The following is a 23706-nucleotide window of genomic DNA, read 5'->3' as shown; positions in this document are numbered from 1 at the left end:
TTTGGTTGTTTTACCAAATCGCATATATAAAATGTATTGCCACTGTACAGCACGGCAAAAAAAATTCATACAGCAAACGATCATATCGTGCGAACGAGTTTTATGGCTGAAGCCACACCGTACGTTACGTATACGCTATGTTTGCTACATTTTCAAAAAATAGCTTTCTTTGGCTGTGTTCCAAGATTTACTGCCAAAACTGAAAATTTTAATGCAGGTAATGTAAACTATAAATTTTTGGTAGTGACGGTTTGGTACTAAGCCCTTTGGAACACAGTCCTAAGGATTCAGACAGACAAGTGACTTTGTGGAGCGATGAACAAGCATACAAGTAGATATATTCACACACAAGCATGAAGCATGTAGGTCGCCGCTTATATTTATCGCATCACAGAGTTGCTTGTCTGTCCGAGCCCTAATAGTTAATGTGACTGGTCATATCGAGTTGCGTACGATATGTACAGACGTTTATTAAAAGATTGCAACACTTTTTTTTCGAAACACTCATTCTTGCTTGTAGAGCGGCTGAACATAAATGGTTAAATTCGTAAATAAGAACCAATCGCTCGATGAACAGGCTACACTTCGAAAATCATCGAAAAAGTGTTGCAATCTTTTAGTAAACGACTGCACATACATACGCTACGTTTGCGCCGATGAGTGTTTGATTCTCAAATTTTTTTTTAAAGCATTACCACGTACGGGCATGCACAGTAAGATCAGAAATAAATCTTATTGCAAAGTCCGTCGTATATAAAATCTCGATAATCAAACTCTCGGTCGGTCGATGTCGAGAATCTTGTTAAGTCTTACATTAAAAATCAATAGTCAATATAAAATTCCTTCAACAGTCTTAGGAGAGTTATAGAATCTTAGTATAGAATATAAAATTGCTAATTCTAAATTACATCAAAAGTTATAAGAAATCTATAATTAATATCAAATAATAATAGGATCAAAGGTTGTTCTCTCCTCCTCTAAAAGCTAATTAACAGGTTCCATATCGTTATCTAATGCATTGTTTTTCTTACTTAGGATCTTCGTTCTGTCTTCACTTTTCATTTTTCATCACATTTTTATCATCTCCAATAATCCAATATTCATTTCAACGATCAACGATTAATTATAGATTTCTTGTAACTTTTGATGTAACTCTTAGAAAATTGATAATTTTATATTGTTTTAATGCGGCTGATGAAGATTGAAGAGTAAAGTTGAAACTTATACCGATTATTACATAGGTAATTTTCAAATTTATTAGAATATACTTATATATCTTTTCTAAGCTCGACTTTTGCCTTTGTTTATTGAATTTCAATTTTTCTGACTAAACATTTATCATCAATAACAATGTTGATCCAAAACATAATTTTCGGTATGGCCACTCAGTGTAGCGAACATAGCATACGTAATATACATACCGTATGTAGCGTACGTAGCAGTGTGAACTCAGCATTATACAATGACATTATACAATGATGGCAAGTACAGATTATATCGTAGCCATATCCGATTTCGTTACGTCCACTGAAATTGTATGACTAATTGTAGTTACTTGTGCAGTTACATTACTCTCACTACCACTGTTAACAATATTTAACGATGAGATTTTGGCTCGTTGATACGCTACGACGGTATTCACGCTCAAAAATCTAGAACAATTTCAATTGTATAGATTGAAAGATTAATATTTAACTTTCATAAAATCAATATTTACTCACCTTATGCAGACGTATATAATTAATAGTGCACTTCCGGCTGCAAGCATTCTGATGATGGGCCCTTCTACAAGTTGGATAACTATCCAGGCAGCGGCAGAAGATGCACACATCGTAGTAACAATGGCAATAGTTTGCAGACAATGGCGTGGAGTCAAACTGTTTTGCCAATCCAACCGACTGGCATGTTCAACGTTATATTTCGTATTGCAAACTTTACAAACGAGACTGTCCGCATTTAAAGAGCTCTGAAAGAAGAACGAATCATAACTGACAAAGTTCATTGTATTGAAAATAAACAATATATAAGAAATTGTAACTGTTTTACCTCAACGAGCCAACGACGTAAACAATCATGATGTACAGCGCTTACATCACCTCTACATTGGCACGGTTGTATCAATGGACCAGCATCCTGTCTTTCATTATCGTAACAAATCCAACAATCTTTGCTATTAATTGATGCTGCATCTGCAGAAAGAAACGTGTCTTGAGATGTGCCTTTTTCTTGTAATTCGATTTCTTTTATACGTTTTCCTTGGTCCAAATCTAATTTCTTCAATATGCGCTTTGGATTTAAAATCCACAATTGCTCTGGACTGAAACGGAAATAAATGGTAGAATATATTATAAAATAAATTTTATAGGATACATGTAAAATACATGAAATGTATGAATATATACCTCATACAATTCCATAAAACACAAGGAAACCATAGTGCTACACCAACTTCAATAACACGAAATACAATATCATGCCAATTCCTGCTGTACAATGGTACCTTAGAATAAGAATTTAAAACAAATTCAAAAATTCTCAATTGCAAATATTGTAATTCGCTATGTAACTTATATTTGTTCCTTTATTTCCTTACTTTGTTTTCCAAAATTCACTGAGAGTTTCACTGAACAGAAAACCAACTACTATAAACAACATAAATGCTTGAGAGAGTAATCCAAATCTTGACTGATGTAATTGAGATGTATTCACTTGTTGCGTATGCACAGGCTCTGCTGTGGATGTAGATGGACCTGGATCAAATAGCTTTGCTGTTACTTGATCCTCAGTGTGGATCTTTGTTGTATCAGCTACACGTTTATTTGTTGCGATAGAAGCAACTTGACATTCATTCAAGAATCCACCACGAACCTAATGATAAAAAAATATCATGAAATAGCTCTACAATGCAAATGTGCTATAAGAGTACTGTAATTTAAAAGTAGCGTACTTTGAAAAACACTTCCACTCCATATATCAAGAAGAAGACCACTACAATGAACAGAAGCACTGCGTAACAGCCGTTGAATACATGTGTATAAAAGCTCTAGAAAGAAGCAAAAGAATTTTATTAATTTTTTTTATATACACACTAACACACACATGCAAATTAGTAAAATGATATTAATACGCATAAATTACTATTATATTACTGTTACATTGATATATTTCCTATTCTGATACATACTCGGTCTACTTGTGAATAAGTCCGAGCTGTGATGAATTCCGCAAATAAAAGGGAATATGTTAATATGTTGAACACAACAAAGGCCAGAAAAGATTTTGACAAAAATTGAGGTTTGTCCCAACGAATATCTCTTAGATGAAACACTTCAGCCCAGAAACAAACAAGCAACGATGATCCACTCAAGAGCAATGGATAATACGCTGACAGCAAACTCCTAGACCAACCTTCCTTAAAAGCAGTCTATAAAAAATTAAGAGCGTGTAATTAAAATAATAAATGAAAAACATTTTCAAATACTTGTTTACATACAGGTGAGGTAAAGTATGCTCCTCGTATGGTTGATGCAAGAAAAACTACAAAGTACAACACTTTTTGAGTGGTGACTCTACATGCTCTCAGAAATGATGGTGCCTTCATTCTTTGCCACTCAGCAATGATGCACATGACAAGCTGTATCAAACAGACGAAAGCCAGTAAGAAAAAAATCGATGCAAATGCGATGTAGTAACTCAGATTTGGGATGTGGCATTCCGGTCCGTCAAACTGAATCTGAAACAAAATAATTAAAACATTATTATCTCGGAACAATTTGATAATAACCAATAATAGTAATACCTCGCATAGACAGGTCCCATTATGGCATTCCCCATGGCCAGAACAGTTATCATTTCCACAGCTGTTGTTCCAGGCCATCATACCAAATTTAACTAGTAATGACAATGGATTTTGTGTACTCAACGCGATCATCTGTTCCATGATCGGTAGATACAGACTGCTTCAGTGCAGCCCTCTAGAAAACTGTATTGAAATGCAAATAATTTATCTCATTGTATTGTTTCCGACCAGACGCTCGATTAATATGACATAAAAATTCCCAACATTTTTAAAAATTACGCAATTTATGTAAAGTAGGGATCTTTTTAAATTCATTTCAAAGAATCATTAGGGAACGATTTTAATTAAAATGTTGAAAATAAAATGAGAAATACATAACATCTGTGCAACTTGGCAAATAACAAAGCAAATTAGTCATACACGGAATAATTCACTTTAATTAACAAGTCAATCACATTCATCACATCATTCGTGTGTACAATACATACGTTAATTAAGCAAAATATCTGTCCTCCGCGGGACAAATTCGAGCGAAAGCGATATCGATTCCCAGATATCGTATATCTAGATTTGTCCCGGATGAGACAATGTACTTTAAATCGAACAATAATACACACTTTTCAGGGAAAATAACACCACTGAGTGGGAAAGGAATCGTTATTTTAACTTGTCGACTGACCGTTTGCTCGATCCAGCGTGTCTACGTGCGTTACGTAGGTCTCGCAAGTGCAAAGTGAGTACAGATGTACGTAAGAACCAAGGACGGCAAGGACGCGAGGACGCGAGTTCTCAGACCATCACACTAGTCAGCTGTCTCTTTTGCGCAACGCAACGCAACGCTGCCATCACACGCGAATTACTACGCGTTGACTTTCAACAGTCAACGGAAACGTAATCCGCCAAGCATCATTCGCGAGGACGAAAAGTCATGACAAAAACTTATCGAGACTGTCACATCAGACAATAAGAGAACCTTTCCCTGTACCCCTCATTGTAGCTCATTGAAATCCCCTCAACGACAAATTCTCGAGAATTTCGTCCAATTCCCAGAATAACCGAGACGCAAACGCAACGCGTCGTTTGATTTGTCCAAACTCCACCAATGACAACCGCGCTCTCTTTCTCCCCCTCCTTCTCGCTCTCTCTCTCTCTCTTCCTTTTTGTTCGTTCTCTCCTTTCTTTCTTTCTTTCTCGACATTCCTCATTTTTTGTCTTTAGAGTTTGACTGATTAATGACCAACCAGACTAAACTACAATTTAATCAACCTGATTAACTTATCAAGTGTACTTGTATTGTTTGATTAACATAAATAGAAATATTAATTCCTTAAATTGTTTATCATATAAAAAAAAATTATCAGATTAGGAACCTATTATATAATTATAGAGATTATTTGTGGTTAGAAATTTTGTTTTAATTCTATCGATATTGAATTCTTTTTTAACTCTCTGTGCTATTTGAAACTATATATCGATATTTTGTCTTTGACAATTCCGATCAAATTAAAATTCAAATCAAAATTTGATCATCGAAGTTGCCCTTAATGAGAGAGAAATCTGAATATTTATTTAAATACTTTAAACAAACTCTAACAATATATTTATCGGCATAATATTGACCCAATATATTCACAATGTTTACAATCAATCGCCAATAAATTGCCAAGAAAATTACTAATATAATACATTATTTATAGAAGATATTTTAATCTACAAGAAAAAGCTGCAGACTTCTTGTGTTTCTTAAGTTCATCTTTTATTCTTTTCTTTTTCTCTACAGCACTCACTATATATCATTATATTTTAATTTTATTTCCAACGCAAAAAGGCCACAAAGGAAATGCGATGAAAAGGAATAACTTACAAAACAGAGAGACGCACGCGATGTCCAATGAACGCAAATCTTTTCCGGAAATCGTCAATCGATGCTTATATTTCTATGTGTACTTCGCTTAAAGATTTCAGTCGCGTTCTGAAAACAGATCCAAGAGGCCTCACTCGAGCGAATCGACGTTATTTTATCGAGTATTGTAGCCGATGGTCGATATCTGTCTGAATTTTCACGATATTCTTTATTACGTCTAGCTTGACAGCAATAGACACGAACAAGATCATTCAAGGCAAGATATATTCTTCCAATAAAATTATCTTTGTTCTGCCATCCATGCAAAGTAGTCCCCTCGAAAAAAACAAGCCGCTAAGTATATGTTAATGAAACGTTATATAATGTATATATCTCGTGCATCATAAAATCCTATCTTGATTAAATCACGTATAAATCTCTATATTTCTGTCACAGATGCATGACTGACATTTGTATATCATGTTCACGTTCATGTGAGCCTCGGAGATACTTCAATTATCTCCGAGGATCGAAAAGCATCTCTCACGCAAATTCGTATAAAAAAAAGCTGATAAGCATTATGCTCCCAAGTAACCTATTTCGGGAAATTTAATGGCATGATTTTCGACAGTTTTGTTATAGTCTTGACATCTAAATGTTTGTCATTAAAATTTTATCATTTAAATAATTTTTTATTCAAACCCTGGTTTTATAACAGTACTAATTTAATGTAATGCAAGTGATTGAATCGTTATTAGATTGAAATAATAACGATTCAGTCACTTGCATTATATTAAATTAGTCATAAAATCAGCAAAATTAAATGCGGAAGCACATAAATATTTTAAATGCTTAAATAATATTATTGTGATGTTATTTAACAGGATATGTATTATTTTATTCATTTTTAATCAAAATTAATTGTATTATGCTATTGCATTTAGATACTTTACATAAAGCAGCCTTTAATATGTATTAATCCAGTAGTATGAATGATCAAATTTATCATAAATATTTATTTTTAAATCTAAAAATCAAACTATCTGATTAAAATTTTCCATTAATAGCATTATCTATAAATTGATAAATAAAATGGAAGTTTTATAATAACAATTTTATGAATTTCAGATGTCTACTCCAATAGTAAAACCACAACTTCGACATCTCCTCACGGCACAGATTAAAAAGAATCTTGTAACAATGATGGTAGTTAGCATCAGTGCGGGGGTGGCGTATAAGATTCTTGTTGTCGATAAGAGAAAACAAAGATACGCTGATTTTTACAGGTATATACAAATGTCTTTTGTAAAATACTGCCGTTTCTTATTCTAGTCTCACTCTAATGTCACGACTATTGCATTTATACATAATCTTCATTTTATACTTAAAGTCTCTAAAATGTCCACTTCTAATAATGTAGATTAACTTTAATCTTGGTTTAACTTACTTTTTAGCTTCTAGTTCTAAGAAAAGAGTAGAAAGTGAATCAATCTGAGATTAAGGTTAGTTTCAGATTAATTTACTTTTCCTAACTATATATTTTTATAATTATTCTGTATTAATTATATTATATATATTAATTCATATTATATAATGGTCTAATGTTTATTTCTACCAAGGAAAATTAACTTTAATTTCAATTTAATTTATTCTTTATCTTTTTCTAATTCTAAGAATTAGGAAAAAATAAAGTAAGTTAAACTGAAATAATATCAATCTTACATTGATAGAACTTGATCTAATTCTTAGAACTAAAAAAAGATGAAACATAAACTAAATTAATCTACATTGATAGAAGCGGGTCAATTTTCACCAATGAAGATTAACTTTAATTTCGGTTCAACTAATTCTTTATTTTTTTTTAATTCTAAGAATTAGATGAAGAATTAGTTGAATCTTTAATGAGATTAAAGTTAGTCTACATTGATAGAAATGGACATAAGTAAGTTTGTAATTTTGTTGTTTTGCAGAACTTACGATGCAGAGAAACAGCTAAAGATAATGAATGAGGCTGGTCTCATGCAGTCCTATAAGCCTTCAAAGAAGTAAATTTATATGTACAAATGATAGAAGAAAAGCTTGAGAGAGCGAAAATAAGATAGTCTTTTTCGGGATTATATATTATATCTATATATGTATAATCAATAAATTCAACATAGTATTAAGTATATTAAGTTTCTTATCAATTGCACATTGATCTCCATAATCGATTTAGTTAATCGTTAAATTTGTATTCCGGATTGTCCATATTTGTCGCATAAAATAATTGATGTAAAAAAATATATGTTTTTGTGTTGAAGATCATCTTATCGATTACACAATTGGTTTTGTACTTGTATTTAATGAGCAATTGCAATTTTTCTCATAACATTTATGTATCTATTTTCTGACTTAGCTACGCCGTAGCGATACATATTCAGTATTCAAATTTATCATTCAATTTAAATTGCAGCTTTGTAACAGCCTTGATGGTTTAAACATTTTTTTTTTATCTAATTAGTGTAAAAGATACGATTTTTGCACGCTCAATACGCGCAAATATCGCATGAAAAGGAGTATTGATAGCAAGAGTAGTAACGAGGCTCCCGATGAACGTCCCGCGTTTCTAGCAGAAGAGAACGCAAAACATCCGGAACTCGGAAGCGACGCGGAGCGTCGCAAGCGTCGTTATCGAGAGTATCAAGACGCGACGACGCGAGTAGCGAGGCGACGATTCGAGGTTAGGGGACATATATACATCTTGGCCAAGATGGCGCCCCATCCGGAAAGTACCCAGCATGCTCCGCGCGATTGATTTGCGCATGTCAGTTGCTCGCATTGCAAATGGCGGCACCTTGTTATTGTTCATGGCGTTTTATGACTTGTCTCTTTATATTAGCGATTATGTCGAGTTTTTTCGCGATCCCTGCCGCGCGCTGTGTGCCGAGTGTGAAGTAGGGCCCGCGCCGTGTGTTTTAGGTTAAGACCAGTGCCCGGGCGGTGTGCCTCCGTGCTGTACGGACGCGTGAAATCCCGGATAGTGTCGGAAAGAAATGGGGTAACGTTGAAATTTTCCTGTGTTCATACGGTATCAAATCGGCGCTGCGCGACGACTGGAGTGAGGCTCGCTGGCCGAGCCGCGGCCGTCGGCGGGCGCGGATACGTTCTCCGTGCCCGGGCGCGTATCGTCCATCGTGAGATTACATCCACGTCCGTGGACGTGGGGCCCCAGGAAGAGAAATAATTCCCCCCCGACTTTTGACGGGCTATCTTGAGCATGCTTGAGCCCACTTCACGTACACCTCCCCCGACGGACAAAATGGTGGCCCCCCGATGTTCCGACGGTCTGGATGCCGTATTTTGTCGAAAATCGTTACGGCGAACGTCGGGACGCGCGTCTCGCGTCCCGTAACCGTCGATCCCCGTCGATCCGCCCGTCCGCGTTTCGCGCCCAGTCGGAAAAATGCGCTCTATAACCTATTTCGCGATGTTGCTCGCGCGCACGGTGCCCCCGCGGCCGCTCGTGCACCAGAGGATTTTAATTGCTCCGTACACACGTACGGCTCAGACGGGCCACGTCCCCGCGGAATCGGATCTCGGCCTGTGGCGCGCGTAACGACCTGGACGACCGCGCCGCGGGGCCGGGCGCTCGACGCGGACCTCACTCCCCGCGGTAATCGCCCGTGCCCGTGCCTCCCGGAAATCGAGCACGAATTATAACCTAGTAATTTGTAGCCTAGCGGGCCTCACTTTTTGTTTATGCATCCGTATACGTGTGTATGTATGTGGTGTGTATGTGTGTGTGTGTGTGTCTGTGTCTGTTGTGTGTATATGTGTCCGTATGTTTTTGTCATTTTCTCGCCGTTCTCGCGCGGCCAACCTCCTATCGATTCTACGGCGAATAATATGGCTTTTCCCGATCGACGACACTCTCCTCTCATTTTGTCATTGAATTAATTATCTCTGCTTGATACATAATCTTCATCTGGAAACTTCCCCCCCTCCCCCGCACTTGGTTTCTTTGTGAAATTTATTTAAAACTGAAATTGTAACGTCAAATATCACTTAATTGCCATTTAAATATTAAAAATGATGGTATTGTATAGATGTGTGTGCATGTGTGTAATGTGTGTGTGTGTGTGTGCGCGCGCGCCCGCGCGCGCGCGCGTGTGTGTGTGTGTGAGATGTGTACATACTGGCCATATGATATCTGCCAAGAAATTTTTTTTTATTTTCATTTGTCATAAGGATGAGGTTTGTTTTTTATTGCTAGGCTGTAGTAGAAATTTCTCGCTGTCACAAAGTTGTCAAACCAACAAAGTTTTAAATCTATTTGAGTACAAAAGTATACACTAGTTTAGCTATAAAAAACAGACCTATATCTGCCATAAGTAAAAAAAATGAAGATTTTGCACTATTTTTAATTTATACTTTATACATTTGACATATTTATATGTATCTAATTGGACTTTTTACTTTTATAGTATCTTTATCTAGAGATACAAGTGTATCTGCCACAGTTGCTCTCTCTCTCTCTGTCTGTGTGTGTGTGTGTGTGTGTGTGTTACTACTTTATAAAAATACAGATCTTTTTTTTGCTTATATGAGGCTAACATTACATTTGTCGTACGACTATCTAGAACTTTCTTTCTCACATAGTTTTGCTAAATCAAACAGACTTATTTCACTTTAAGTCCTGAAAGTGTACACTCATGTATAGTTTAGTTGTAGAAAACAGACCTATTGATATGTTTGAATACATACATGCTGCTGTAAGACTTTCATATGTAAATTATTGTCATTATTGCGCAAATTATCACATATATTTTGCTAACGTATATACATGCATGAAATGCAATGTTGTTCACTGATATTAATTCATTTACACATATAGTGTTAAGTAACAACATAATTTAATAATATTTGTTCTCTATGTGGTCTAATTATTCAAATCTCTTATTTGTTTGACAGTAAACAAGATTAGTAGAACTGGTGTGATTTGGGACTGTCGGTGTACAACTGACACACGACATCTCGTCATCACACACATATTAGAGCAATACCCCGAGGCGTTTCTACACTCTCTGGGTAGTTATGTGATTTGTGGTTGGTACGTATTTTATTGTTGTATAAATATTATTCGCAATTTCTGTAATTATCATTTTTTATATTATATTAAATAAATATTAGATGATTATTAGGATTTAATTATTATTTTAGTAAATACTATTATATATTTTTTTAAATCCCAAATTTATTTTAGAAGTTATATTTAAAAAAAATTAATTAAAAAATACGTAGGCTTCTATCTTTCTAATGAGATGAACATTTCTTAAATTTTTTATTTAATAACGTCTTTAAGCTTTTTTTTTTAACTTTTGAAATTAATTTTTATACTACTATTATTAACATTTATCATTATTATTACAAAAAATTTAATAAAGAATAAAAAAAATAATTATCATTATTGTAGAAATAAAATTTTATTTTTTGCCTGGAGTTTTATTAAGACATTATCAATAATGAATTTCACAGTCATGGCGGCAGATAGTGATGGTGATCTGATCAAGACGGTGGTAACCTGTGAGGGTGATCTTGGAGATCCCGAGTTCCCTCGAAAGTTTGAAATTATTGTTGATCATCTCAATATCTTACTTTATAAAAGTAAATAATTTAATTTCGTATTATACATACAATATTAATGTTAATAATATTTTTTATACAAATATAATGATGATTATTAATAAGCAAACGATATACAATTTACAGAAAAAGGAGATGGTCTGAGAGTAAATAAAATAGAACCATGGAATTCAGTCAGAGTAACATTTTCGATACCCAGAGAAGCTGCTTTACGGCTTCGAGAGTTAGCAGCTCAGGGTTCTCCAACACTTACACAACTTGGTATACTCTCAGTACAAGTCGAAGGAGATCAGGTAATTTATACATCCGATTGGATTTTATAGATTTATAAATATACATTTATTGTAATTTTAATAATACCATTTTTTAAAAATTCCTGTAAAGAAAAAAAGAATGATTATTAAATGAGACATTTTTTGCAGGTAATATCTTTAAGGATAGCCAGTCGCTTTGGTGGAGATGCGCAAGAAATTGTGCTACATTCTGGAACTACGCAAGATGGTGGAGCAAAATCACAAGGAGATGGTACTAGTAATACAGCTGCTGCTGACAGTAACCCTTCAACAGCTTTGCCTGGTCCCAGCAATGCTACTAGCATCTCGTCGACGCTACATAATGTTGCTCAGATAATAGCAGCTGGTAAGTTCTTACGAATTATATAAGATCTTAAAAAAAAAACATGTACATAACGAATTGAATAACATGTTATATAAATTTCTTTGTGTTTTCAGGAACATCATCAGAGAAAGCTCCTCAGTTTCGTTCTCCGAATGTAGTCGCGCCCACAGACTGTGATCCTATTCCACCGTTTCTTGCGAAATCGGCACAGTCTACGTCAGCGGGCAACACTGGCGTTTCCGGAAACCAGCAAGTAATTAATCCTAATGCATCACCCAGAAACAACTACAACGGTCCTTTCCCATTTGCCAGTATGACACACGCTGCCCAAGCAATACACAACCGCGAATCGCAGTCTACAACCATCAAGAATACGATGCAGTTCAAGCACCATGCACAACCGCCACCACCATATCCATCTCAAGAAAATTTGGCGACAGTTACGGCATTGACGACCGGTCACACGACAACACAACCAGTCGTTACTGTTGGACAGTTAACGAATCAGTACAAACCTACGACGATTGCTACAACATCTAGTCTGTCACCAAACAACAGTACCAATTTGGCAGGGAGTTCGAACGGTAGCGGGAATCAGGTTGCCCTGTCCAGTCCGTTACTTGTGAATCTTTTACAAAATGATGCTGGTTCGCATGCGAATAACGTTATACCTGGTCAAAAGATGTTACCACCAGCTGTTCTCGACAATCCTGGACTTACCAATTGTATGAGACCCACCAAGAAACCTACAGTTAGGAGGAAAGTTCTCTCATTGCCCAGCGAATCGCCACCGAATTCGGATACCATGAGAAGTGAAGACTTGGTCCTAGGGACAGCGACGACGACGCCGACTATTTCCGATTTGCCTCAGACTTCTACATCATCAGCGTTCGCGACTGTCAACGTTAATCAACCGTCAACACTTCCGTCGCAACACACTACAGTCAACGTGATCGGTACTGGTACTGGGCAAAATATGATGCCACCACAAACAGTGCATCAAATGTCGGCTGGTGGACAGATGCAGCAGCAGCAGCAGCAAATTTTACACAATCAAGTACAAACGCAGCAAAAGTTTTCCATTAGGCAAGATTTGGTTCATAGAACACCATTACAGAATCTCTCTGCCAGGCATCCGGTGAATGGACAGCAAATTAGAACACCATTGCAACGACAGTTATTGATTCAACAACAGCAGCAACAACAGCAGCTTACGCAGCCGCAACAAATAAATCAACAACAAGTTCCACAAGGAGTGGCGCAATCTACTCTGCTCCAGCAGCAGAATACAAACGCACCGTTGCAAACTGCGTCCCTCATCAATCAGTCGATGTTGCAGCAACAGCAACTGCAACAACAATTGATACAATATTCGACGGTAGGCTTAAATGTCACGCAACAACGGCTAGGTTACTTAAATAGTCAACGTCAGCAAACTCCACCCCCTTATCCGAGGCAACCGGTACCTCAACAAACGCATTTAAGTCAGCAAAATCAGGGTCTCAATGTACAACAACAGCTGCATCACAATCAGGTTAAGAACATCAATACGGATACCAGCGCGAGTTCTGATTTTCGTTACGGGCAGAGCCAGAATATCCTTAGTAGAAATTATCAGTCTCCTACAACGAGCAATGCTAATGGGACCACGTGGAACACACAAAGCAATTCTATTCCACAAGGTGCTCAAGTCAACACCACACGTCTGTCAGTCTCGAATCAGGTTTCAGGTGCCTTTCCTCAATGTGGCTCTCGTATAAATAATTCTACTACTATCATTGCTCCATCTGTCAACAAGATGGAGACTTCCGAGTCTCCGAAACCGGAAGAGGAAGCCCCGGAGCCGGAACCGGAGCCAGAGTACACCTCGACCGGGAAAATACGACAGTTTCTGATCAATCCTCTGACAGGACACTTAGAGCCAATGCCCAGTGAAAGTTCAGATTCAGAGCCAGAGAGTGCAGTGGATAATCAGGACGATTTCTTTTCCTTTCCGTCTCCGTCGAACGATAGATCGAACTCCATATTCTCCGACGACGACGCGGACAGCAATTTTTCAAGAAGAAACGATACGACGACAAACACGGATCAGTCCGATTCCGAAACAACGGCAAAGTCTACCGCCAGCGAAGGAAGCTTGAAACATAGTAGAATAAAATCCAGTAGGGATACCGCGCATAGTCCGATGCCGGGAGAGAAAATCAAACTACGATTAAAATTGGAAAAATCAGAGCCGGTTACACCGGCTTATAAGGTTGATGTTTCTTTCGTGAATACACCGCCCATGCGGAAAGCCGACAAGTCTGTGAATAAAATGTTTGCCGGTGGTGTCCCGAGTACGGGGACCGGTGACGAACCGCTGCGAGTGCCTCCGTTACACATTTCTTTAAGAGGACGTAACGCTTCAGTAGTACAAAGAGAAAAAGTTAAAAAGTCTCTAAAAGAGAGTGAGGGTGATGCAATTAAGAGAAGAGGTAAATTGAAGAAGATGAAGGAGTGCATCGACGGGAACAAGTTGCTGCAGAAAAGATCATTAAACATGATTATAGGCACCTCATCTGCATCGAAATTACCTTTGTCTACTTCCACAATAAATAATGCCATTTGTAAAGTCGGCAATAACATATTGCAAGCTGTTGCAGCCAAATCCAATGCCTTAAAACAAGAACTACCGGTGGATGCTGTACGATTACAAACTGGTACCACTACTAAACCAAGTTCGAGTAAAAACAGTGACATGGATGACATACCGTTGAATAGTAGAATACCGTCTCCTTCGAAGCATAAATCTGCGATTGCGAATCAATCTTTAAATACTCCACAAGCTTTAACGAAGACTCAAGTGGATCTCGATGCACAGAATCATATGCAAGAACATAAGATAGGAGGAGGTAAGAAATTCTACTCAATAGTAGCTATATAAATATTGTGTGTTTGCTAGTTATTCAAGTATTTATGAATAATAATTATGTTACAGGTAAAACGAAAAGAAGGGATTCTAAGAAAAAATCGGAATCTGGAGATGGTTTACATCGAGAACAAAATCTGCTGTCGGGTGGTCGAATTTTAGATAATCAAGCGAAATGGAGAAAGCTCGCTTTTAAGGGCGATATAACTCATACAATAAGAAAGCCAGATTCACTTTTAACCGGAAGTGATTTTAGTACAATCAAGAAAGTTGGCGAAATTCGAAGAACGAGCGATAGCGACATCAGTAAATCAGCGATTGAGAAGAGTTCGTTGAGTAGTGTCGCTCCTAAATTAACGGAGCTTAATGGCGTGAAGAAAGACTTAATAGCCAGAGAAGACAAGAGAAGGCGGTTAAGTTTGATGGATGAAAAAGATCTGCATTTAGGAGGTGAACATTAATTTTTAATTTCATTATATGCAATATCTATTGTAAATTATTAGATTATTTATATATCCATTTGCAAAGCTACATTCTAAGTAATTAACTTTTACATGTTACAGAATCTCCAAATACAGAAGTCACACATTTTAACAGTCAGAAGACAGCTTCTGAAAGTTCTGCAACGGTACCAAGTATCAAAACGAACGCCAGTTTGTCTTTTGAGAGTGATTCTGGATTAAAATCGACAAATTCGTCGCAACAGGGCGATACTAGAAATCCATCAAACAATCCTGAGACTAAGATACCTGTGCATATAGAGACTACGACGAAAAATTCTCAGCCACCCGTGGCAAGGATGCTCTCTGTTAAGAGTAAATCCGATATGGAGAATTATATCGCCACTGTCAAAAGTCAGAACATGAGTCAAAAGCTGAAAAATCATATGATTGCCAAGAGCGAGGTGAATTCCATCATAAATAGGCACAATAAAACAGTCGAGCAGTTGAACTTTAGTCATAAGAAGGCAGTTCAAAATCATGTTCAAAAGCAAGTCGATAAGCCAACGGTAGAGAGCAAGATGGACAGCGCATCGCAAAGGATTAGTTTGCTGAAGACTACGCCAAGCTCGGTAATCAGCAATTCAGTAGATCAAGTTCCCAGGTCGCAGAGTGTCGACGTACCAGTGAACAAGCCAACTTTACCCATCGGCGAGATAAACGTGACCGAAGCAAAAGTGAAGCAAAAGCTGCTTGAAAATACAGCAGTACCGATTGGGATCGGTGTTGACGCGAATATCGAGAGAGTCGGTAGTGGCGGTGGTGGCGAGGATTCCGGCATCGAGTCGATGGACGCTCTTTCGGAAAAATCGCCGAACCAAGGGGAGTCTCCTTTGCATAGGCCGGCATCGGCAACCGAATCGGTGACACAAAGCAGCGCGAAGAATGTAATACAGGGGGAACCCTCCCTATCAACCACCAATAAGAACGTGCCTTCCTCAACTAGTAGTAGTGATATGTGTTCAAATTCCCATTCGGAACTTCTTAAGTCCAGTGGCCCACAAAGGTTAAGTCCTGTGTCTGTAACGAGTTATTTTGAGAATCAGTTGAATCGCAATATATCAAACTCCAGTGAACACGACGCGAAGAATGTGTCTAGCGAAAAATCGTCGACAATTCCGAGAACTGGTGGTGGACATAGTGATTTGGTTGCTAGTTTAGATACAGCGAATAATGACAAAAGTATCCCCAGTCCCCTGGTGACGGGTACAGTGACTGTTGTGACAGCGTCTATAACCAGCAGTATAAATAGTGATAATAACTTATTGCAATGTGCACATCAGCAAGCAAAAGACTTCTCTGATAAGGACAGTTCTAGCGTTAAATTAGAGAGTACTGTTAACCAAAATGATCAGGGTAAGGCAAACTCTAAGCACGAGGAGTTGAGAGGTGCGGAAAGTGTATCTGAAGACAGCACGAAGGCGGTTGTAGAAAGTAACAGTGCAATTAGACTAAGCGATGAACCTCACGGACAGAATAATAATAATATTAATAATAATAATGGTGTGCCTATAATACAAAATCACGTTGCTTATAATAAAGTTGAAACTGTAAAGCTCGATAGTGCGGTCGCGAACAATGCTAACGCGGCAGCAGATAATTCTTGCTCGAACGGTGAGAGTTGCAAATCAGAAATCAAAGTAGAATCTAAAATTAACGTAAAAGTGGATGACACCAGGCAAACCGATCGGTTTGAGGTCTCAAAAAATAGTAACGTTTCACTCAACACAACGCCGGTTAAACTAGAAACGTGCACTGAACAGAACCAGAAGTATAATGTACAAAGTCATCAACAAATCATGCTCAAAGAGCCTTCTGTAAATCTGCAAAAAGTGACGGACGAGTTGGTTAAGAAGATGGTTAACGACACGAGCGATCTGAATGCGGATATCCAGTCACCTCTCCGCGAAGATCCGCAGCCTATCCGAATCACACCACCCTTGTACACATATTCCAATCCCGTGGTACTGCAACGCGATGAAACTCCGAGTCCGGCCGCACAGAATCCCGAAGTGGATTCTAGCGATGTGGAGCACCTTAAGCGTAAACGTAGGAGAAAACAGGAGCTTGAGGGTCGGCAGGACGTTATATGTATAGAAGATAACGATGAGGGACACTTTGTGGAGAGACTGAACTCCAATATTTCGGAGGAGTATGTCAAAAGGCCACCGAAGTCGTTGCTGGAGCAGTTGCTAATCGATATTCCGAACGACAACAATGAGAAAAGATCGCTGAGAACTAGATCACAGAAGTTGAATAGTCCGGATATTGTCAAGACTCCGAAGAGCAGCCCTCACGGTCCTAACAAATTAGAGGAACGACGTAGTATATCGCCCTACGCAAAAGCAAGTCCAAAACTGGCAGTATCGAAACTGTCTCCTAACGCGACAATAAAAATAGGGAAACGGAAAAGGCAAGAAAGCGAGAGTTCCGTTGCATCGAGCACAGCTGATGATCCACAGCCGAGACCAGGTAAACGGAAATGCTCAGAGAATGCTGCAGAACTTATTAAAGCTTGCATGGGTGTAGAAGAGACTGGTTCTATAAAGAAACAAGTACCTGGCAAGGAAGAGCAATCAAAGAAGGGGTTCAACATATTGGCAAAGGCTAAGAAAGGTGTTTATTTCACGCTACTATTTCTCTGTGTGTAGTAGTTGAATCTTTTTTACATTTTATCCAAATATCTTTTTTTTTTTTATTCAATATTTTTCTACATATACAGGCTGTTTAGCTATTAGCGCATCAAATATTAATGACAGATTTTTTGATAAATTTCAATTTGCATGAAAATTTCTCTTTATAGCGAAAATTTTATGAATGACTTGATTGTCTAGAGTTTCAAATATAATCTTTTTGTATGTGTATATGTATATATATGTATGTGTGAATTCCTTTAACAAAGGATATATGTATATGTATAAATATTGTAACGAGCAATAGTCTTTTGTCAAATTTTCGCTAATCTCGAATTTATTAAGGAATTTCTCATTATCAACTAATGCGGTAGGTGGACATCCTGTATATATTATAGATGTATTAGCAAATTACAAGGACTGCCAAAAACAGAACTGTTTGTACGCAAATTAGGACATATGCCAAGGAATTATTGCTGTCGAATACTATTTATTAATCAAGGCTTGCGAATATGACAAGCTTATGATAATAATTATCGATTATGCAAACGAAGCAATTTTTAAATTATTAAAAATAGCTGAAGAACATTAAATATTTTAATAATCGACATACAGCTATCTCTCAATCTCACTCTAGCGTGTCTCTAATTCTAAATTCACCTGTCTTTCACAGATTTGTCTGATTTATAATATTTGGGCCAGACTTATATGTGACACAAGCATTTTTATATTTTTAGGTCCCATTGTGGTAGAAGTAGATTCGTCTGATGACGAACCATTGATTGAGTCTGTAGGAAAAGCAAGAGTACGATTGTCAGATGAAACATCCGCTGCTTCCCCAAAGTCCAAAGATCAAAAGTAAGCAACAATGAATGCATTCTTTTGGCCAGAAAATAAAAGAAAATCAGAGATTTGAGAGTTCTGCTATGTAAGATAAGCTTTTGTTATAAAGTGAATTTAAGCACAGCTGTTTCTGGCAGTCAAATTAATTTCAGTAATATATCAAATTTCAATGCCAGTAATAGAGTGCAAAGAGAGAGCCGTTTGTTAACCACCAAGCAACCGACCACGGCAACTGTGACAATGACGACGACGACGTCGATGACGACGACGACAACGACGACAACGACAACAACGACGGCGATGACGATGACGTCAACGATAGCAACAACAACAACAGTAACAATGACGCCGACGTTGACGACTATCACGACTACAACTACGACTGCAACTACGGCGGCGGTGGCGGCGGTGGCAACGACAGCGACGGCAGTTACTGTTGGGAAGGAGAGATTACGGGGCACTTCCGTATCCAGCAACGAGTCTGTGGGCGAAGTAACGACAAGAAGGTCTGTACGACAGAATACAGCTTCACCTCTAGCTACGCCAGCGAGCAACACTAGGGGCGCATCTAAATCATCAGACGATATTAACAGAAGGAAAACTCGTAGTGGTGCTGGTACGTAGTTGATTTGTTCTCCAGAATAACTCACCTAAAGGGTATGCAACTGCACTTAATCTTTAGATTTGCAATTATCAATTTATTCTCTATAAGCATGTTTCGTCTATTTCTTGTTAATGTTAAGATTGTTTCATTTAAATTTGCAGTTTCTATTCTTTGCGTCATATGTTTATCCTTTCCCCTCAAGTTTTTGGCATGTTATGTCAAAAAAGTACAGTAAAGCTCGACATTAATTATTATTATTATACGAGAGATATAGATGTTTCAGTGTTATATATTTTGCATACTATTTTAATTGAGAACACCTCGTACAGCGGGAAAACATTGTTTTAGTAACGGCGGAGACAGCAGAGCAAGCGAAACGGAGGCGAATATCCCGAGAAAACAAATGACCTTCGGGAAGTGACCTTGACAGTGATTAGCTACCGCTCGTCAAGGCCTATCTGTCTGATAAATCCGATATAAACGGATATTTGATCGCCGTGTGGCTGGATCCCACCTGGTGAAACTGTATGCATCACACTAGCGCACAACGTTGCTGTATATGTATCGGGAGTATTGTATTAAAAAGAAGTGCTGGACGGTGTGAAAATATTTCGTGATGAAAAACATTTGTTGGCCGATATTAGTCATGTATAAAAGATAGATAATATCTGTGCGAGTTCTGTTTAGTCTTTCTGTCTCTTTCTTTTTTTTTCGTCTATTTCTTTTCTCTAGAAGTAAGAATTACATTGTTGCAAGTTACAAAAGGAGTATTGTTTGTGTGAAATAGTTTTGTATGTTTAGTAAATCATTCATTATTAATTGTTATATCTTTAAATGTTTAAGAATTACGCAAACAACAAGAACAAACTGAGAGCAATCTGCTTTAATTATCTTTTCACCGTCTAGCGTTCTCATTTATGCTGTACTCCTATAAACAGCAAAGTTTAGTTACTCAGATATGACTTGCTCAATGCATTACACTACGATCTAAGTAACTGAACTAACCCAAAACTGCCGAGATATTGTATGTAACTTTCTTTTACCAGTCAAATGATTCATTCTATCCACAAGTACTAAATTTCATTCTTCGATGTGCAATTTTCTATCGTCGTTATTAGATGTAAGAGGGAAGAAAAGCTAGAGCTTTATACATTTAAGAAAATTTAAAGAAACTCAAATTATATTTATGTTTCGGGAATCATCTTCTCTCATATAATTTCTTTCGTTCATTGTATCAGTACAAAATAATAACGGTAAAAGAAAGTCTAAATTTTTAAGGCATTAAAACCGCGATCTGATTGTACTGCCGTAAAATAATAAAACACATATTTACCGTGGACAAATTTATTAACTGGTGGAGCTTAGAATGCTACTCTGACGACTTTGCTGATAGACTCTGTTTAGAACAATGTCTCTGTTTGTGTATACATATTTATTTATTGTGTGTCATCTCTATTTGTTATGAAAGTTTTCTGTATATATTGTAGGTAAAGTGCACACTATATATATATATACACACACACACACACATAATATATATATATATATATATATATATATATATATATACATATGTATGTGTGCATGTATGTGTATATAAAATAATGATATATGAATTTTTTGCACGAATTAGTTTCTGCCATATGCTATAAGCTCCACACCAAGACACAAAGCAGTAACGCTTTCGTACTTATCTATGCGAAAGATGAAAATGTTTTTGAGACGTTGGTCCGATACTTGGACAATGATATCGCAATTACATCTTAAATACTGAGAATAATAAATTTACATATACAAACAAGAACAATGGCAAACGTGAAAGCTGTTTTTCACATTTGTAATTAATATTCCAGAGATGAATGTATATTTTAACCAGCAATTTAGCGATTAAGTTCGTAATTACATTACTATAATATTTTCGTTTTTTCAGACTTAACAAACATAGTCTTTCAGTAAGAGAGTTCGTCTTGAGTTATAATATCGCAGAGGCCGGTATATAGAACTTTTGAAAAGGATTTATTTTATTTATGAAACGTAAATACAGTGAACGTTGGAAGAACGCATGAATATATGAAAAGATGATAAGAATAACTATTATAAGAAAGCTAATTAATACAAAAAAATGTTAATTTGATATAGGTAATATATGAATGAATATATTTTGTAAATAATTTCTTGTAAAGATGGACAAAAGCACTACCCGTTGTATATATATATATATATAGGAACTGTTTAAATTTTTATTAAATTAGTAATAATTAAAATTGTGCAAGAAATCGTAATTGTCATTATTAATTATTCTCTCGCGTTCATGTAATTAAGATACTAACTCTTCTTATACAAATTTGAAACTACATTGAATTATATGTGCATACGTATATACAAATGTAAATCTATGTATGTGATTTGTATCGATTATTGTTTTTGAACAGATAATCTAGTTTTATATTGTATAAATGTAACTTACACACAGTTGAGAATCTTTAAAGTTCTAGCTGAGCCTGCAGTAGTCATCACGTAGCATTGTTCAAATTTTTTATGAAAATGTGCATTTCTTATCCAGTTCTAATTATAGATGTCCTTTTCACGCGACAAATCAAATTTAGGATGTTATTTAGCAAATAATATTCATGAATTATTAATTAATAATTACATATATATGTAAATATATATAGTGTGTGTATATATATATATATATATATATATATATATATGTATACATACATATATATATTATGTTAATAATTTGTCAATAATTATTTATCTTTGCCACGTTCCTACAAATATTCTTTAATTTTCTGCAAATGTTATATATGTGTTAAACGCTCTATATACAACTTTCTGTGACATAGTACGGATAAATACGTTCTACTTAGGATTTGTCTATAATTGATTATGAATTATACCAATATGTATACCGTTAAAAATTACATATTAAAATGTGATCACAATCTTGTTTCCGAGACTATAGGGCAGTATTCATAGTCGATTCTTATATTTAGAACTGTCTCAAATACAGTCTTACGATGTCACAAGCCAAGACAACAGAAGACTGTATTAGCATCTTAAGACTTTATTTAAAACGATCTTAAAATAAGAACGGACTATAAATACCAGTCATAGATCATTTTGTACAAATCTTCGATTTGTGACACAGACCAAGTAAACATTTATTATACGATGAAAGGAAGATCGTCATAGCGATCGTTACAGGCATAGAATGTACAAAATACGATAAGTGCAGTGCTCAAACTATATAGTGTGTGCATGAAAAATTTTCCGATACTTTTCCCAAAGGCTCGATGGCTACCAGGCGACACTTCTTTAATAGAAATGCTTCTCTCACATAAGATTTAATACTGAATTTAATAATACTTGAAATAGGAAAGAATTTCACCGATCTATACCCCAAAAAAATTAAAGAGAGACAGAGACTGCTTCTTGGGTTATAGTTTCGTTGAATTTGTTCCTATTTTAATATCAATTTAAATTATTTAGTTACAATATTGCTTGTTTATTAGATTTTATTTTTATTGTAGAAACGAGAAACACATCACACACACACACACACGCACACACATACGCGCGAGCGCGCACACACACGTACAGGTACACATATGCACACACTGGGTCACATTGTATATAATAGTATGCTTATTTTACTCGGATGGGAGATTACACAACCTGAATGTATATATAAAAATATAAAGATGAGTACACGACTTGATTTTATCCGTATCCTGTAACGCAAATAGGATCGTGTGTAATATATAATAATTTAATTGCAGAATATACAGGAATAATGGAAGGATTGTAATTTCGATGTAAAAAATATTCTCTTTCGCATTAGATAGATAGGCTAGGCATTATTATGTTACAATTTTATCATTGAATATTACATTTATATGATTGTATAGATTATAAACAAAAAGTAAGCTCTTTGTGTAAATACAGATATATCTTAAGTATGAGCGGACATTTAGCATGCTCGCATAATTAAGGAGCTTCTAAAGTATCTCTGTCGTATAATCGCATATGTATGCGTGTAATGTAAAGGAGAGCGGTTAAATAATGCGCCAAAGATCAGATGCCGAGTGACGATGCAAGATAAACTGTCGGCACAGCCATCAGTAATTTCGAGAAGCGGATATACGTGTGAGAAGCTCAATAAGTAATTGGTGTTGATATTTTATGGTTCGTTTAACGGTGTAAAGTCTACATGCTACCATCTACGCGCAATCTATAATAATTAATAACGAATAACAAATGATCTTTTACGTCTATTTATATATATATATTTATACATATATATATTTATATATATATATATATATAT

General features: G+C 36.3%; 3 protein-coding genes across 9 annotated transcripts; 2 read left to right on the top strand and 1 right to left on the bottom strand.

Annotated features, from left to right (window-relative positions):
* Positions 1-1374: 1374 nt before the first annotated feature.
* LOC108754870 lies at positions 1375-4803 on the bottom strand. 3 transcript variants are annotated; one of them, XM_018497506.1, is made up of 10 exons: positions 4288-4803; positions 3800-3982; positions 3494-3733; positions 3185-3424; positions 2948-3043; positions 2594-2868; positions 2403-2501; positions 2047-2317; positions 1722-1966; positions 1375-1652 (listed from the first exon to the last, which is right to left on the bottom strand). In XM_018497506.1, exons 2-10 carry the CDS (start codon positions 3938-3940, stop codon positions 1493-1495), a joined length of 1767 nt encoding a protein of 588 aa, XP_018353008.1. In that variant the 5' UTR covers positions 3941-3982; positions 4288-4803; the 3' UTR covers positions 1375-1492. The 3 variants fall into 3 exon arrangements, with proteins under 3 accessions (XP_018353008.1, XP_018353007.1, XP_018353010.1); XM_018497505.1 differs by having other exon boundaries at positions 4479-4803; XM_018497508.1 differs by lacking the exon at positions 2948-3043 and having other exon boundaries at positions 4479-4803.
* Positions 4804-5769: 966 nt separating this feature from the next.
* On the top strand, positions 5770-7807 carry LOC108754873 (cytochrome c oxidase subunit 6C). 2 transcript variants are annotated; one of them, XM_018497513.1, is made up of 3 exons: positions 5770-5919; positions 6771-6928; positions 7613-7803. In XM_018497513.1, the coding sequence occupies exons 2-3, from the start codon at positions 6771-6773 to the stop codon at positions 7689-7691; spliced, it is 237 nt and encodes a 78-aa protein (XP_018353015.1). In that variant the 5' UTR covers positions 5770-5919; the 3' UTR covers positions 7692-7803. The 2 variants fall into 2 exon arrangements, with proteins under 2 accessions (XP_018353015.1, XP_018353016.1); XM_018497514.1 differs by lacking the exon at positions 5770-5919 and adding an exon at positions 6049-6071 and having other exon boundaries at positions 7613-7807.
* Positions 7808-8480: 673 nt separating this feature from the next.
* Positions 8481-20021, top strand: LOC108754868 (serine-rich adhesin for platelets-like). Of its 4 annotated transcripts, none has more exons than XM_018497501.1 (11): positions 8481-8679; positions 10593-10731; positions 11157-11285; positions 11391-11557; positions 11687-11903; positions 11996-14773; positions 14860-15240; positions 15354-17762; positions 18661-18781; positions 18943-19382; positions 19700-20021. In XM_018497501.1, the coding sequence occupies exons 3-11, from the start codon at positions 11159-11161 to the stop codon at positions 19789-19791; spliced, it is 6732 nt and encodes a 2243-aa protein (XP_018353003.1). In that variant the 5' UTR covers positions 8481-8679; positions 10593-10731; positions 11157-11158; the 3' UTR covers positions 19792-20021. The 4 variants fall into 4 exon arrangements, with proteins under 4 accessions (XP_018353003.1, XP_018353002.1, XP_018353001.1 ...); XM_018497500.1 differs by having other exon boundaries at positions 15354-17906; positions 19719-20021; XM_018497499.1 differs by having other exon boundaries at positions 15354-17906.
* The last annotated feature ends 3685 nt before the right edge of the window (positions 20022-23706 follow it).

Source organism: Trachymyrmex septentrionalis, unplaced genomic scaffold (assembly GCF_001594115.1).
Source record: "Trachymyrmex septentrionalis isolate Tsep2-gDNA-1 unplaced genomic scaffold, Tsep1.0 scaffold81, whole genome shotgun sequence".
In the NCBI taxonomy this organism is placed as follows: Eukaryota; Metazoa; Arthropoda; class Insecta; order Hymenoptera; family Formicidae; genus Trachymyrmex; species Trachymyrmex septentrionalis.
Note: the sequence above shows the minus strand (reverse complement) of the source record. Positions and strands in the feature narration are given on the sequence as shown.